The sequence below is a fragment of the Piliocolobus tephrosceles genome, chromosome 15 (genome assembly GCF_002776525.5).
Source record: "Piliocolobus tephrosceles isolate RC106 chromosome 15, ASM277652v3, whole genome shotgun sequence".
NCBI lineage: Eukaryota > Metazoa > Chordata > Mammalia > Primates > Cercopithecidae > Piliocolobus > Piliocolobus tephrosceles.
In genome coordinates, this window is record NC_045448.1 from 42490285 (window position 1) to 42505157 (window position 14873).

The 14873-nt window shown below is 43.9% G+C and overlaps 1 protein-coding gene across 1 annotated transcript; it reads right to left on the reverse strand.

Annotated features, from left to right (window-relative positions):
• Positions 1-502: 502 nt before the first annotated feature.
• Positions 503-14203, reverse strand: LOC111524186 (cytochrome c oxidase subunit 7A-related protein, mitochondrial). The gene is made up of 3 exons (XM_023189302.1): positions 14057-14203; positions 3218-3349; positions 503-1371 (listed from the first exon to the last, which is right to left on the reverse strand). The coding sequence occupies exons 1-3, from the start codon at positions 14126-14128 to the stop codon at positions 1231-1233; spliced, it is 345 nt and encodes a 114-aa protein (XP_023045070.1). The 5' UTR covers positions 14129-14203; the 3' UTR covers positions 503-1230.
• Positions 14204-14873: the final 670 nt, after the last annotated feature.

The window sequence follows — 14873 nt, forward strand, 5'->3', positions numbered from 1 at the left end:
ATACCAGAGAATAAAATTTAGATTTGCAGATATACACACACACACACACACACACACACACACACACACACACATATATATATATATATATCACTGCATGGCTGCTACTGAGTATTTTCAAATCACCATATTTTATCCTGAGCAAGAGGTCACTGTTCTGTGCTATGGTAAGATACAAACCATTCCTTTATATATAATAAAACTCCACCTTTTTTCAAAATTAATATAGGATAAGTGAAGTCTACCAATCATGACAGCAAAGGAAATTAGTGTCTAAATGAACTGTGAGTTACAGGCACATTTCACTAAGGGGCAGGCAGGTTTTTATAAAAAACCATACGGTAATCATCAATATGCCGTTAAGACTCCTATTATAAGACTTTTAGGAATCATTTTGTAAAGATTATCTGGTGCCTAATTAACAAGAAAGAAATTAGACTCAGGTTTAAGATGCTGCTGGTGTTCTGAAATTACTCTGAAAGTCATTCAAAGAACTTCAAACTTAAAATGTTTCATTCGTGTATTTATTCCACAGTCAAAATAAATCATAATTAAAAGCTATAACATTTTTAAAAGATAAAGGAAAATTTGTGGCACAGGTGCATTAACAAAACAGACACCAGTCTAAAGTGCAACACTAAACAGTGTTCTCTGTTCCCGTGGTGGAGTAAATACACACAATTACACATAAGATTTCACTGAAGATAGGAGATGAGGCAAATAACCCTTTGAAATTAACTGTCCAACGAATAGAGGCAGGCTACATTAATTTAACATTTTACTGCAAAATGGAAAAAATCCCCGAGGCAACTAACTCAAACCCCTCATTTCATGCACATGACCTTGGCTTCTGTGTTCTTTCCACAGCCACATCCAAATTCAGAAAGTCTTCTGCACCCCGTGCTCAAAAATGCAACCTCAAGTCCCTGAGGTCCTCAGCACAGACTGACGTTAACAAGCCTGTGTGCAGCCTTCATCTAGAACCTCCAGGGAAATCAGGAGCACAAACACAGAGCAAAGCACCATTTCTTTAAACAATGGCTTCAACTGTCGAATGAGCTCTGACAAGCCATATGCATTTCATAAACAAACCAAATCATCTTCATATCTTCCTATTTTTCTTGCAAAAATATTAAGCCATCCAAGTAAAAAAAAAATTTTAATTTAACAATGAAAAAGGAAATTCAAAGGGTTTATGCCAAAAAACAAACCAGTCCTCTGCAGCCTAACTCATTTGTTTTTAGGCTGCGAAGCCATGTAGAGGGCGATCAGGCAGTAGATGGTCCCTCCCACAGTCAGCGCCATGGTAGTCCGGTAAAGCATTTGGTCAGGCAGGCCTCGTTTCAGGTAGACGGGCACACCATCAGCTTTCTTGAAAGCAAGAATTAACAAGGGCATGGTTGAGAAGAAAAATATTTTACAATTTTATTCTTTAAATTAAAAAAAAAAAAAAATTTGTCTACTCTGTAAGTAATTCATCAAAGTGACAGTGGGAAAAGCCCTAATCCATGAAATGCTAGATGTTCCTATAAATGTAGCTAAAGCTTGTAAATCCAAAGTCATTCTCCAAAATGCTGCCTCAGGGAACATGCATGCAAAAGATTCCAAATGTCTAAGACATTTATCATATATTGCTTAACTGGAGCATTGGTGCATTTTTTAAAAGGCAAAGGTAACCAGTAGCTAAAAGAAGTGCAGGCAGGAGAGGCTGGGTGCAGTGGCTCACACCTGTAATCCCAGCACTTTGGGAGGCCGAGGCAGGCAGATGGCTTGAGCCCAGGAGTTCAAGACCAGCCTGGGCAACACGGCAAAACCCTGTCTCTACAGATTAACTAAAATTAGTCAGGTGTGGTGGTGTGTGCCTGTAGTCCCAGCTATTAGGGAAGTTGAGGTGGGAGGATCACTTGAGCCCAAGAGGTCAAGGATGCAGTGGGCCGTGAGTGTGCCACTACACTCCAGCCTGGGCGACAGAGTAAGGCTCTGTGTTAAAACAGATAAGAAGAGGTGCTGGCACGAGAAACGTTCTCCATTTAGTTTGGCTTCTGATCATAAGTGGGTGGGATTGGAGTACTTCATGTCAATAAAAAGGTTCAAGTCCATTTGAGATTCGACTGCCCTCTTTCCGTCACACTGTTAAACCCATTTAATAATCAAATTCCATGAGATATTTAAATCATAATCATCATCACCATCATCTTAGAGACTGGGTCTCACTCTGTTACCCAGGCTGGAATGCAGTGGCTCAATCACAGCTCACTGCAGCCTCAAAATCCTGGGCTAAAGTGATCCTCCCGCCTCAGCCTCTGGAGTAGCTGGGGTTACAGATGCATGCCAACACACTCAGCTAATTTTTTTTGTAGAGACAGGGTCTCGTTATGCTGCCCAGGCTGATCAAGCAATCCTCCTACCCTGGCCTCCCAAAGTGTTGGGGCTGCAGAAGTGAGCCACCACACCTGGCCTGTTTAACTCATATTTTGCAGTGTCCAAAATTCCTCCCCACTGCACCTTGAGATTCTAAATGCTCTCTCACACCTTACTTATCAGATAAAAAGAGATTAAACTGATCAAAACAAAAGTGCTCTATCCTCAAGATGGGTCTGGACCTGGACTACTTCTGAGGAGGGGAAGCTACCTTACAGCAACAGCAGTAGCAAGCACTGCCATGGCACTGAAGATTTGGTCAGGTCACTAACTTCTCAATCACTTGCAGGTAGATTCACTCTAATAATATTTTCAATTCCGATGCTGGCTTCTCTGTTGATATGCAAACCCATAAGCACCTCCTCTACTTTCAGCAATAGCTCAGTGAATTTTAATATCAAGCAAGCAAAGAACAATTAGAAAAAAACTCGCTGCCAAGTCACTACATGTGTCACAAAGTCAAATATATACATTGGGTTATTCAGTTATACAGGCTATTCAGTTATAGAGGCTATTCCTTCTTCCATGCAATAAATGATCAAGAGCTATTCATGCCATTTCAAAACCCTCATACCCTTAAATACTAATGAGGAAATTAACCACCCTCCCCTCTTTTATCAGTATCTACCTATATAAAGTTCTATTCGTTTATGGCTCAAACTAAAATCAAGAGAATACTACTTAAAGAAAAAAGAAGGAGAGTGGATAGTAAACTAGATTAAGATTTCGTTTCATAAGGCATTTTTTAAGCCTATGTATTTCACAGGCTTCTCTGTTGTAGAGTATCTTTCCTCACCTGGAAAAACTTCTGTAGCTCTGGAACTCTGTTTTTCCCAGCATAGTCATACACTGTGGAATCGGAGGTCAGTTTAGTTGGTGTGGCAAATATGATAGGTGGTGCTTCTGTGGAAACCACAGGCTTTAATCCCTGTAGAGAAAAAAAGGAAAATGGCAAGTTGAAAGTATGTCTGAAGAGACTGTCTGGAATAGTGGAGGCAGCCATTCAACCACGAGACAGAAAGAAAATCTCTCCAACTTTCCCAGAGCAAACCCTGTCAAGAACCCCTTGCCATTATGATTGCAGGGGGAGGGGGAGGGTCAGGGGGACGACAACAAAGGCCCAACCTGAGCTTCCAGAAATACCTGGTGTGTCTTATGTTCCTAGCAAACCAGTAAAACATTTATAATCTGTTATGAACTTGTCATTAGCTTTTATGAGGAATCTGTCTGCCCCTTTTTTCTTCCAAATGAAGAGCTAATCTAGTAACATGGAATGTCTAACCCCAGAACGGACTTCAGAAACTTTTCCCAACACACAATAAAGAAATATTCAACGTGGAACAGCCTTACTGGTTTAAAACAAAACTGAACAAACAAACAATACTTGCCTTCAAGGACCAGAACACAAAATCAAAACAAAAAATTTTTTGAAATGAACTTTTCAGCATAAATAAACCCATAACTGAAAACACATATAGTAAAAATTTAAACAAGGTGAAGGGGGAGGAAGTACTGATACATGCTACAACATGGATAAGCCTCTAAAACATTATGCTGGGTCAAAGAAACCAGTCCCAAAGACCACATACTGTATGATGCCATTCATAGGACAGTCTGGAAGAGGGAACTGTAGAGACAGAAGGTAGGTTAATGGTTGCTTCAGGTGGGGGCTTGGGAGCTAGGGAGGTAACAGTTAAAAGGTACATTGGTATCCTTCTGAGGTGATAAAAAACGCTCTAAAATTAACTGTGGTGGTAGTTGCATATATCTGTGAATACACTAAAAACCCCTAAATTGTACCCTTTAAATGGGCATATTGTATGCTATGCAAATTATATCTCAATAAAGCTGCTTTAAAAAAGGGGGGGGAGCTCTGGGTTTTTTTATCTTAAAGGAGTAAACCTACAGTGACAAATACATAGTGTAATCCAAAATAACCTGTAAATTAAAATAAGGAGCTAAGAGTTATAAGCCAATAAAAATCATCCTTTTATTTAAATTCTAACTAAGAAAAATAAAAATTTAGGGTCAGAAAGCAGAATTCAAACCCAGCCTTTTCCTTTCACAAAGAAGGAAACCTCTTGCCCAAATACAGTCATCAGTCCACTGATTCTTGTCTCAAAGAAATCTAAATTTACCTATAATCGACAGGGCCTATTATAAACATTAGATATTGAAAACCTCAATGCTACTCCCACCAGGCAAGCATGAGATGAACAGGTCAATAAAAAAAGCATTAAAGTAAACTTGGCTTCTCTTTCTTCTGACACAGTACAGTAAATGGGAATGAACCATGGCCTGTTTTCTGTAACATTTATTACTGATCACTAACTCTGCACTACAATAAATAAGATCGCCACAATCTCAGCCACCATGGATATTAACGTTATAAACCAACAGCAGCTAATATCTATTTAACCCTTGTGAAGTGTCAGTATTATGTTAAACATTTCATATGCATTATCTCATTTAATTCTGACAGCAACCCTATGAAGATATTACTATTCCCATTTTTCAGAGGAAAACAGTGGAGAGAGAATAACTTGCCTTAGATCAAATAGTGAAAAGCGAGTCAAGTTTTCAAACTCACGCCTTTTTCAAGTCCAGAGCCCTGGCTTTTAAGTATTCCACAACTCACACCCCACCCTCCCCCATCAACTATTGTTTAAAAACAACAGCCCATTTAAAGAGAAAGTTTGGTCAGTAAGATGTCGGCCTACATTCAGAAATATAACACACTCAAAACAGAGACTCAGAGGAGTCAGAGAGGCAAACAGAGGCTCTACTATCAAGATCAAAAGGCTAACAAGGATCGTGGTTTGAACTGGATACAGAATGTCAGATACTCCTTTATATCATTCTGTGAGCTCACCATATTTTCTCCTTGAAATAACCATTTCTTCTTGAATGCAAAAATGTAAAAACCCTTTCTACCAACGATCTACAAAAATGGTTTGAAAGTAAATTCATGTTTCGACAGGACTAATGTGAGAGTATTTTTGAAGGGATTATATTTGTTTGTCCAACCATGCAGTGATTCGAAACTACAGCAAAGTTTTTGAACAGTATCATCTGAAAACAGGAATATCAACCATCTTAATTTTAAATTAATTCCGTATTTCCCTTTATAATATTGTAAAAGTTTATAGAATTGAAGTTACCTATAATCTCATTATCTTATCCCATTAATTGTTATAAATTGTAAATTTTCCTCCAGTGTTTATTCAGGTTTAATAGTCAGTGTAAAGTCCTACATTCTGCTCTTTTGTTTTTTTTTTTTTTTTTGAGACGGAGTCTTGCTCTGTTGCCCTGGCTGGAGTGCAGTGGCACAATCTCTGCTCACAACAACCTCCACCTCTCAGGTTCAAGCCATTCTCCTGTCTCAGCCTCCTGAGTAGCTGGGACTACAGGTACGTGCCACCACGCCCAGCTAATTTTTGTATTTTTCGTAGAGACGGGGTTTCGCTATGTTGGCCAAGCTGGTCTCGAACTCCTAACCTCGGGTGATCCACCAACCCTGGCCTCCCAAAGTGCTGGGATTACAGGCGTGAGCCACCACACCCGGCCCATTCTGCCTTTTTTCCTTTTTGAGCCAGGCTCTTGGTCACCCAGGCTGGAGTGCAGTGGCACGATCCTGACTCACTGCAGCCTCCAATTCCCAGGCTCAAGTGATCCTCCCGCCTCAGCCCCCTGAGTATCTGGGACTACAGGAAAATGTCACCACACCTGGCTAAATTTTTAATTTTTTTGTAGACAGGGCCTGACTATGTTGCCCAGGCAGGTCTTGAACTCCTGAGCTCCAGCGATCCTCCCACCTGAGCCTTCAAAGTGCTGGGATTACAGGTGTGAGCCATCAAGCCCAGCCTCATTCTGTTTTTGTTTATAATAATAAGTTTTTCAACTTTCCACAGTCTTTGTAACTATCAAATTCATTTTATTTATTTATTTATTTATTTTTGAGGCAGGGTCTCACTCTGTTGAATTTAATCTTCGGAACAACCCTATAAATAAGTTATGATCAGCCCATGTTACAGCTGATTAAAACAATGCTCAGAGCTCCCATAAGGAAGATGGGATTCAAACTCACGTTTTTATTACACCATACTATCGGTAACTCGGCTGTTCTGGTACCACAGGAAAAGGTAGTGAACACTCCTAATGTTTCCAGGCAGCTGGATCACTAGCACTAGGCTTCTGAAGATTGGAAATGACCAGGAAGCTTTATCTACAGGAGAGGATTCGGCATAAATCTCTTCACCTCTGCCTACTCCAAGACTGCAAGAACTGTCAGTCTCAAACATGTCCCTCCTCATCACAAGCACGACAGTGCCAAACTTCCAGGCACTCAGGCCAAAACCTTGTAAATATTCTTTTTTTTTTTTTTTTTGAGATGAAGTCTCACTCTATCATCCAGGCTGGAGTGCGGTGGCGCATCTTGGCTCACTGCAACCTCCACCTCCTGGGTTCAAGCGATTCTCCTGCCTCAGCCTCCCATGTAGCTGGGACTACAGGTGTGTACCACCATGTCCAGCTAATTTTTATATTTTTAGTAGAGACAGGGTTTCACCATACTGGTCAGGCTGGTCTTGAACTCCTCACCTCAGGTGATCTGCCCACCTTGGCCTCGCAAAGTGCTAGGATTACAGGCATGAGCCTCCGCACCTGGCCAAAACCTTGGAAATATTATTGACACCTCTCCCTCATACATTGCAAATCCTTTTGGCTCTACCTTCAAAATATATTCAGAATCTGACCACTTCTCACCTACCTCCACCAATTCACACTCGAGTCTAAGCCCCTGGATTTCTACAACAGCCTCCCAATTGGTCTCTCGGCTTCCTCTCATTTGCTGCCCTGAAGTCTACTCTTATTACAGCAACCAATGATTTCATTAAAATACAGAATGTCACCAGTCAGCTCAAACCCTCCAAAAGGCCTCCTATCTCACTGAGTGACCCCTAAAGTTCTCACAATGACTTTCAGAGCTCTACAAAGTGCCTCCCTTTCTCAGTCCCTCTTATTTTTTATTTTTTGAGACAGGGTCTTGCTCTGTCATTCAGGCTGTAGTGCAGTGGTACAATCACAGCTCACTGTAGCCTCGGCCTCCCGGGCTGAAGGAACCCACCCACCTCAACCTCCTGAGTAGCTGAGATGACAGGCGTGCACCACCACATCCAGCTAATGTTTTAAAAAATTGTAGGCCGGGCGCGGTGGCTCATACCTGTAATCCCAGCACTTTGGGAAGCCAAGGCAGGGGGATCACCTGAGGTTGGGAGTTCAAGACCAGCCTGACCAAGATGGAGAAACACTATCTCTACTAAAAATACAAAATTAGCTGGGCTTGGTGGCACATGCCTGTAATCCCAGCTACTCAGGAGGCTGAGCCAGGAGAATCACTTGAACCCAGGGGGCAGGCTGCGGTGAGCCGAGATTGCACCATTGCATTCCAGCCTGGGCAACAAAAGCAAAACTGTATTAAAAAAAATTTTTTTTTTGTAGACACAGAGTTCCTCTATGTTGGCTAGTCTCAAACTCCTTAGCTCAAGCAGATCCTCCAGCCTCAGCCACCCAGAGAGCTGGGATTACAGGCACGAGCCACTGCGCCCCAGCCTAGTCCCACTTCTATCATTCCCCTCCTCTTCCCCAGCCCACTGATCTAGCTCCAGAAACCTCCCAAGCACAGCCGTGTTCTCTCTGCCTAGAATGCTCTTCTCCAGGCATCCACGTGGCTTATACCCTCACGTTCTTCAGGTTTTTACCCATCCCTATACGCCACCTTCTCAGTGAGATCTTTCCGACCAGCCTTTCAAAAACCGCATGTCCTCCCCCTTGCCCTACTAACAACTTACCCTCTTTATTTTTCTCCACAGCACTTAATCACCACCTAACATACTACGTTTTACTTTGCTTACTGTGTCTCCCCCACTACAACGGAAGCTCCATGAGCACAGGATTTAGGCACATCTTGCTCACTGCTCCTATATTCCAAGACTTAGAAAAGCAACTGGCAGAGAAAGCGCATTCACTAAATACATGCAGAACGTCCAAATAAACTAAAGAAGGCTACAGCTTCACCACAATGTAGGTTTCAGTATCTCAAAAACAAAGTCTGATAAATTGGTATTTGATGGCAGGGCATCCACAATTCCCACAGCAATAAGAAAATAACTGAAAGCTGTTCTTATAATAAGCGGACAGGCCGGGTGTGATGGCTCATGCCTGTGGTCCTACCGCTTTGGGAGGCTGAGGTGGGAGAATCATTTCACTCAGGAGTTTGAGATCAGCCTGGGCAACAAAGTGAGACTTTATTTCTACAAAATATCAAAAAAGTAGCAGGTACAGTGGTGCACACCTATGGTCCTAGCTACTTAGGAGGCTGAGATGGGAAGAAGACTTGAGCCCAGGTGGTCGAGGCTGTAGTGAGCCATGATCATGCCACTATACTCCAGCCTGGGCGACAGAGACCGTGTATCAAAATAAAATTAAAAATAAGTAGACCATATATCAAGAAAAATCACATACTTTACTTTTTAATACTGAATCTCTTAGCTGCTTAAATAAGCCAACCTCCAAAATTAAGAACCATTCAACCTTAACCACATTTAGTAATTGAGTTTTTCCTAGTTTATTTCAATAGCTCCAAATTTTTAAAGAGAAAAGTAAACACGCCGGGCCCAGTGGCTCACGCCTGTAATCCCAGCACTTTGGGAGGCTGAGGCCGGCGGATCACTATGTCAGGAGATCGAGACCATCCTGGCTAACACGGTGAAACCTCATCTCTAATAAAAATACAAAAAATTAGCCGGGTGTGGTGGCGAGCACCTGTAGTCCCAGCTACTGAGAAGGCTGAGGCAGGAGAATGGTGTGAACCCGGGAAGCAGAGCTTGCAGTGAGCTGAGATTGCACCACTGCACTCCAGCCTGGACGACAAAGCCAGACTCCATCTCAAAAAAAAAAAAAAAAGAAAAGTAAAAATGATTTTCCCTCTAAAAGTTGGTTGTAACATTTTCCTAGGGTTTGGGGAAGAGGGTGGAGGGAAAAGAGGATTACTCCTCATAATTTTAATTTTTTTTTTTTTTTTTTTTTTTTTTGTTGAGACGGAGGCTTGCTCTGTCGCCCGGGCTGGAGTGCAGTGGCCGGATCTCAGCTCACTGCAAGCTCCGCCTCCCAGGTTTACGCCATTTTCCTGCCTCAGCCTCCCGAGTAGCTGGGACTACAGGCGCCCGCCACCTCGCCCGGCTAGTTTTTTGCCTTTTTTTTTTAGTAGAGACGGGGTTTCACTGTGTTAGCCAGGATGGTCTCGATCTCCTGACCTCGTGATCCGCCCGTCTCGGCCTCCCAAAGTGCTGGGATTACAGACTTGAGCCACCGCGCCCGGCCCATAATTTTAATTTTTAAATGATAGAAATGTATGAACCTTTTCACTGTGATTTAGGACTGGAAACCAGTTTCAATCTGTCATGACTCAATTCATTTGGCTTTTTGTTTTGTTTTGTTTTGTTTATAGACAGGATCTCACACTGTCACCCAGGTTGGAGTGCAATGTGTTGATGACAGCTCACTGCAGCCTCAAACTCCTGGGCTCAAGTGATCCTCCCACCTCAGCCTCCTGAGTAGCTAGGACTACAAGTATGTGTCACCATGCCCAGCTAATTTTTCTTATTTTTTTTTGTAGAGATGGGGTCTCACTGTGTTGCCCAGGCTGGTCTCAAACTCCTGGCCTCAAGCTATTCTCCTGCCCTCACCTCCCAAAACACTGGGATTACCAGGGTGAGCCACCACACCTGACCTCTATTTATTTCTAATTGTAAGCTAGACATCACCACCTGCCTCCGTGTCCTTCTGACACCTCACACTCATCATGTCCAAAATTCACTCATAAGCCCATTCAGGAACTCCCCAACACTGTGAAAAGCACCAATTTACCAATCATCCTGAAGCCCTCCCTCCTCATCCCCAACATCTGTCTCATCTGAAAGGACAAACTCTACCACAACTCTGCATCAAGTTGCTCCGTAACTTCCTACTCGTGCCTCACAAAATTAAGTCCTACCATCCTAGGCCCTTCATGATTTACCTCCATCCTCCACAGTCAAACTTACCTACTCAACACTTCTCCTCCAGACCCCCTCCCTTCCGTTACTCTCACAGTTCCCTTTATCTAGAATACCATTCTGCCATCTTAACTGGGAGAGGAATTCCTAGATCACATAGTAAAATTACATTTCCTTTTTAACAAACTGCCAAACTGTTTTCCAAAGTGGCTGCGTCATTTTACCATTCCCACCATCCCACCACAAATGTAACAGGTTTCGTTTCTCTACATCCTCACCAATAGTTGTTATTGTCTGTCTTTTTGATTCTACGCATTCTGGTGGATATTAAAAGGTATCTCACTGTGGTTGTGATTTGCTCTTCTCTAATAATTAAAGATGTTAAACATGTTCATGTGCTTATTGGTCTCAATTTATTGTTGACGCAGTTCAGAGAAAGATAAGATGCTTTTCAACCAATGGAAAACGCCATCCCACCAACCACTCACTATCAAGCTGACTTACAAATCTCTATCTGTGCGACTGTTACTGAACCACCTTTTCCATATTATGTTATTTAATGCATGGTAAATTATTCACTTTACTTACTACTAAAAGTTACAAACATCTTCATTATATGTTTCCAGGAAAGGAAAAAGCTGAAATACTCCTAATTACCAAAGTCAGAGCACCTAGTTGGGAGGGCACCTGTCACAATCACTCAGAAATTTACAATTTATATAAAGTCTACACAATATCACTTCTTTTCAACATAGTTTGAGGTATCTTTAAGTAATTAAGAAGTTCAAATTCTCAAGAGAAACACGATTCACGAGGAGAGGTACTAGAAATCTGAAAGCCCTATCTATATCGAACTCATATCAAGGTAATCTCTGCTGAGTGCCCATTTTATTACAATACGCCAGTTTTTAGTCAAAAAATGTACCTTTTTCTTACTAAGCAACAAAACCTAGATTATGCTAAAGATATATTAAAAGAACACAAACCAGGTGTGGTGGTACACATCTGTAACCCCAGTCACTCAGGGTGCTGAGGTGAGAGGACTGCCTGAGCCCAAGAGTTCAAGATCAGACTGTGCAACACAGTAAGAGCCTGACTCAAAAAATATTTTTAAAAAATAAAACAACATCTACTACCACCAACAGAATAAACTGTGATATATTTATAAAATGAAACCCTACAGAAGAATAAGAGGATAAAAGGATTAACTACTGATACATACAACACGGACTAACCTCAAAAATATTTTAATAGGCTAGCAGCCAGACACGGTGGCTCACATCTGTAATCCCAGCATTTTCAGAGGCGAAAGTAGGACGATTACTTGAGCCCAGAAGTGAAAGTCTACAGTGAACGATGACTGTGCCATTACACTCCAGCCTGGGTGAGAGCTGCTTCCATTTACATGAAGTTCCAAAAAAGGGAAAACTATCTATCTATGATGATAAAAGTCAGAATAGGAAGGTGGCAGGGATTGACAGAGGGTACAAGGGAACTTCCTGGGATGATGTAACATTCTGTATATTGAGGGAGCTGTGGTTATACAGCGCATGGGTTTGTCCAAACTCATCAAACTGCAACATTTAAGATCCATACACTGAAGAATACATTTATAGGAGCAGATGACAGAAATGGTCATTTCCCCACATAATCTGTAAAAGAAGTATAACACTGCTGACTGTTCCTTCCTTACAAGTCATTACCAATTTGATTTCGGTGACACCACACTGGTTTCCCTTCTCACCCGGTCTATTCTTTAAACACATTTTCCTTCTCCACCCTCCCTTCATGCTTCTGTACTCTTAACTATGATCCAACCTTTCTTCCCTACAAACTTCCTGGGTAATCTACCCACCAGATTCTACCACCTATGGGCTGAAGACACCCAACTTTATTAAACTCCATATTCAAAAATCTAGCTGCTACCAAGCATGACATATCACAAGCTCAACATTTATAAACCCTAAACTCTTCCTTTCCGTTCCCACCGCAACCCCCCCCGCCATTAACTCCCGCAAAAAACAAAAACAAAAACAATTTGCCCTTCCTATCCTAGATTAGAATCATTCTGCTTTTCGGTTTTTTTTTTTTTTTTTGCGCGGGGTGCCGCCCTCTTCGCCCAGGCTGGAGTGCAGTGGCCGGATCTCAGCTCACTGCAAGCTCCGCCTCCCAGGTTCACGCCATTCTCCTGCCTCAGCCTCCCGAGCAGCTGGGACTACAGGCGCCCACCACCACGCCCGGCTAGTTTTTTGTATTTTTTAGTAGAGACGGGGTTTCACCGTGTTAGCCAGGATGGTCTCGATCTCCTGACCTCCTCGGCCCGTCTAGGCCGCCCGTCTCGGCCTCCCAAAGTGCTGGGATTACAGGCTTGAGCCACCGCGCCCCTCGGTTTTTGTTTTTAAAGACAGGGTCTCACTATGTTGCCCCAGGTGATCTCAAACTCCTGGATTCAAGCGACCCTGCCGTCTCAGCCTCCCAAAGTGCTGTGATTTACAGGCGTGAGCCATAGTACCAGTTCTGACATCTTTCTTAAACATCTGCCTCTTGGGCAAACTGCAGCGACCCACAGAAAAAGGAGAATGAAGCAACAGTAATGGAGTATCCTTTACACCCCATCTGGGTCCCTTACTACTGCAGTCTAACTGCGTATCTCACCGACCCTTCCCACACTTCTCTAGGAGGATTAGGAGGGAATATACTGTCTCAGACAGCTTCTGATGAACGGTTAATACTTATTCAGAACCAATCACCTGCCCAAACTGCTAGTCACTTGACACACCTCATTTAAAGTGTACTAACGCCGCCCTGGATGAAGCTGAGCTCACAATAAATTAAGTAACTTGGCCAAAGTCACACAATTAAAGCGGAAAACGCCATGATTTGAAAAGGCACGTCTGGGGCTCTAAAATCCCTCGTTTACCCCCAACACATGGAGACTCAAACTCCAATTGGCAGAATCTGTGTGAAATGGAATACTTTTCAGACCACCCAAACAATGAGCATCTGTCAAACATTTTACAATCGGGAAAGTGTAACCTCGCTGCATGCAACTTCCCTCCCTGAACGTGTTAAGTAACCTCTCAAATCTCCTAACCCAGATCACACACCCCCAACCCCCTGCCCCACGGTTTCCCTAAAAGCCTTTATCCCCGCTCTCTAATCTCGTGCTCAAGTTAGGCTGCCTATGGGGCTGTGGCAGGAGGTGACAAAGAAACGACAGGGAGGCCGAAAGCCAGATGTCTTCAAAGAGAGGGAGAAGGCTGAACCTCTCACTCGGGTCACACTGGGGACTCCCCCAAACCATCCCTTTTAGACAAGTGACCCCAGGGGTCACCTTGACCCCTGCAGTGTGCCAGACCAAACTTTCACGCCAGGCCAGCCCCACCAGGTGAGCAGGTACACAAAGAGAAGCCTCAGTGACCACCGCACGCTGGTGTGGAGAGGCCCCGGAAGGTGCAAGGAGAACAGAAACGAACTCGACAGCGGGCAGAAGCCTCCCCTGGCTCCAACGCCGCGACTGCTTGTCGCCGAGGCTCGGGCTCCCACTTCTCATGTCCGAGCTGGCTAGGCGCCACTCGTACCTGCGGGCTATAGGCCTCCGAAGCCCACGCTCCCGCCAACTTCTGCGTGAAGCCACTAAATTTGTAGTACATGATGCCCAGAGTCCTTCTTCCTGCATCCGCTGCCAACGCGACCGCCCCAGAGAAGGACCCCGCCTCCCAGGCTGTGGTCCCAAGACTCAGCGCAAGGACCCGGTGCCGGGACTAGGGCTGCCCGAAGATCGCCTAACTTAAAACCTGCCCACTTAAGCCGCACTGGGGAACCAAAAGCCAGGGTTCTCAGGATCACGAAAGGCAAAACCAGCTCTAAGAGAGCACGAAAAGCCGCTGTGGCGGAGTCTGTAGGGAATATGAAGTTCCATCTTTCCCCCATTTAGATTTGGGCAGTGCCACGACAACTCAAGAAATGCGCAAGCGCCTCGCGGACTAAGCCCGGCGGACTAAGCCCGGCAGTGTCGGAGTCAGGTGGGCGGCATGCTCTAGGAGGGGCCGGCTCTAGGAGGGGCCGGCTCTAGGCGGGGCCGGCTCTAGGCGGGGCCTGGGAGGGAGAGGGCGGTGATTGGTGGGCGTGGTCTGGGTAGGGGCGGGACTACATCGAGGCCGGGTGGGAACGCTACCAGTGGAGAGTCTGTGCTGCGGAGCCACCGCCTGGTAGTCGGGGTGAAGGTGTCTCTTCCTTTACCAAACTTTACTTGATCGTAGTCTCATTTATTTCCTTCCGACCTAGAGCACCTCTTGAAGTATCCTGCTGTTACTCAGTCTGCCCAGGAGTATAGACCTGTCGCCAAGCTTCCCCTGGCAACCTGGGAGTTGAAGCAAATAAGAAAATTTGGAAGCA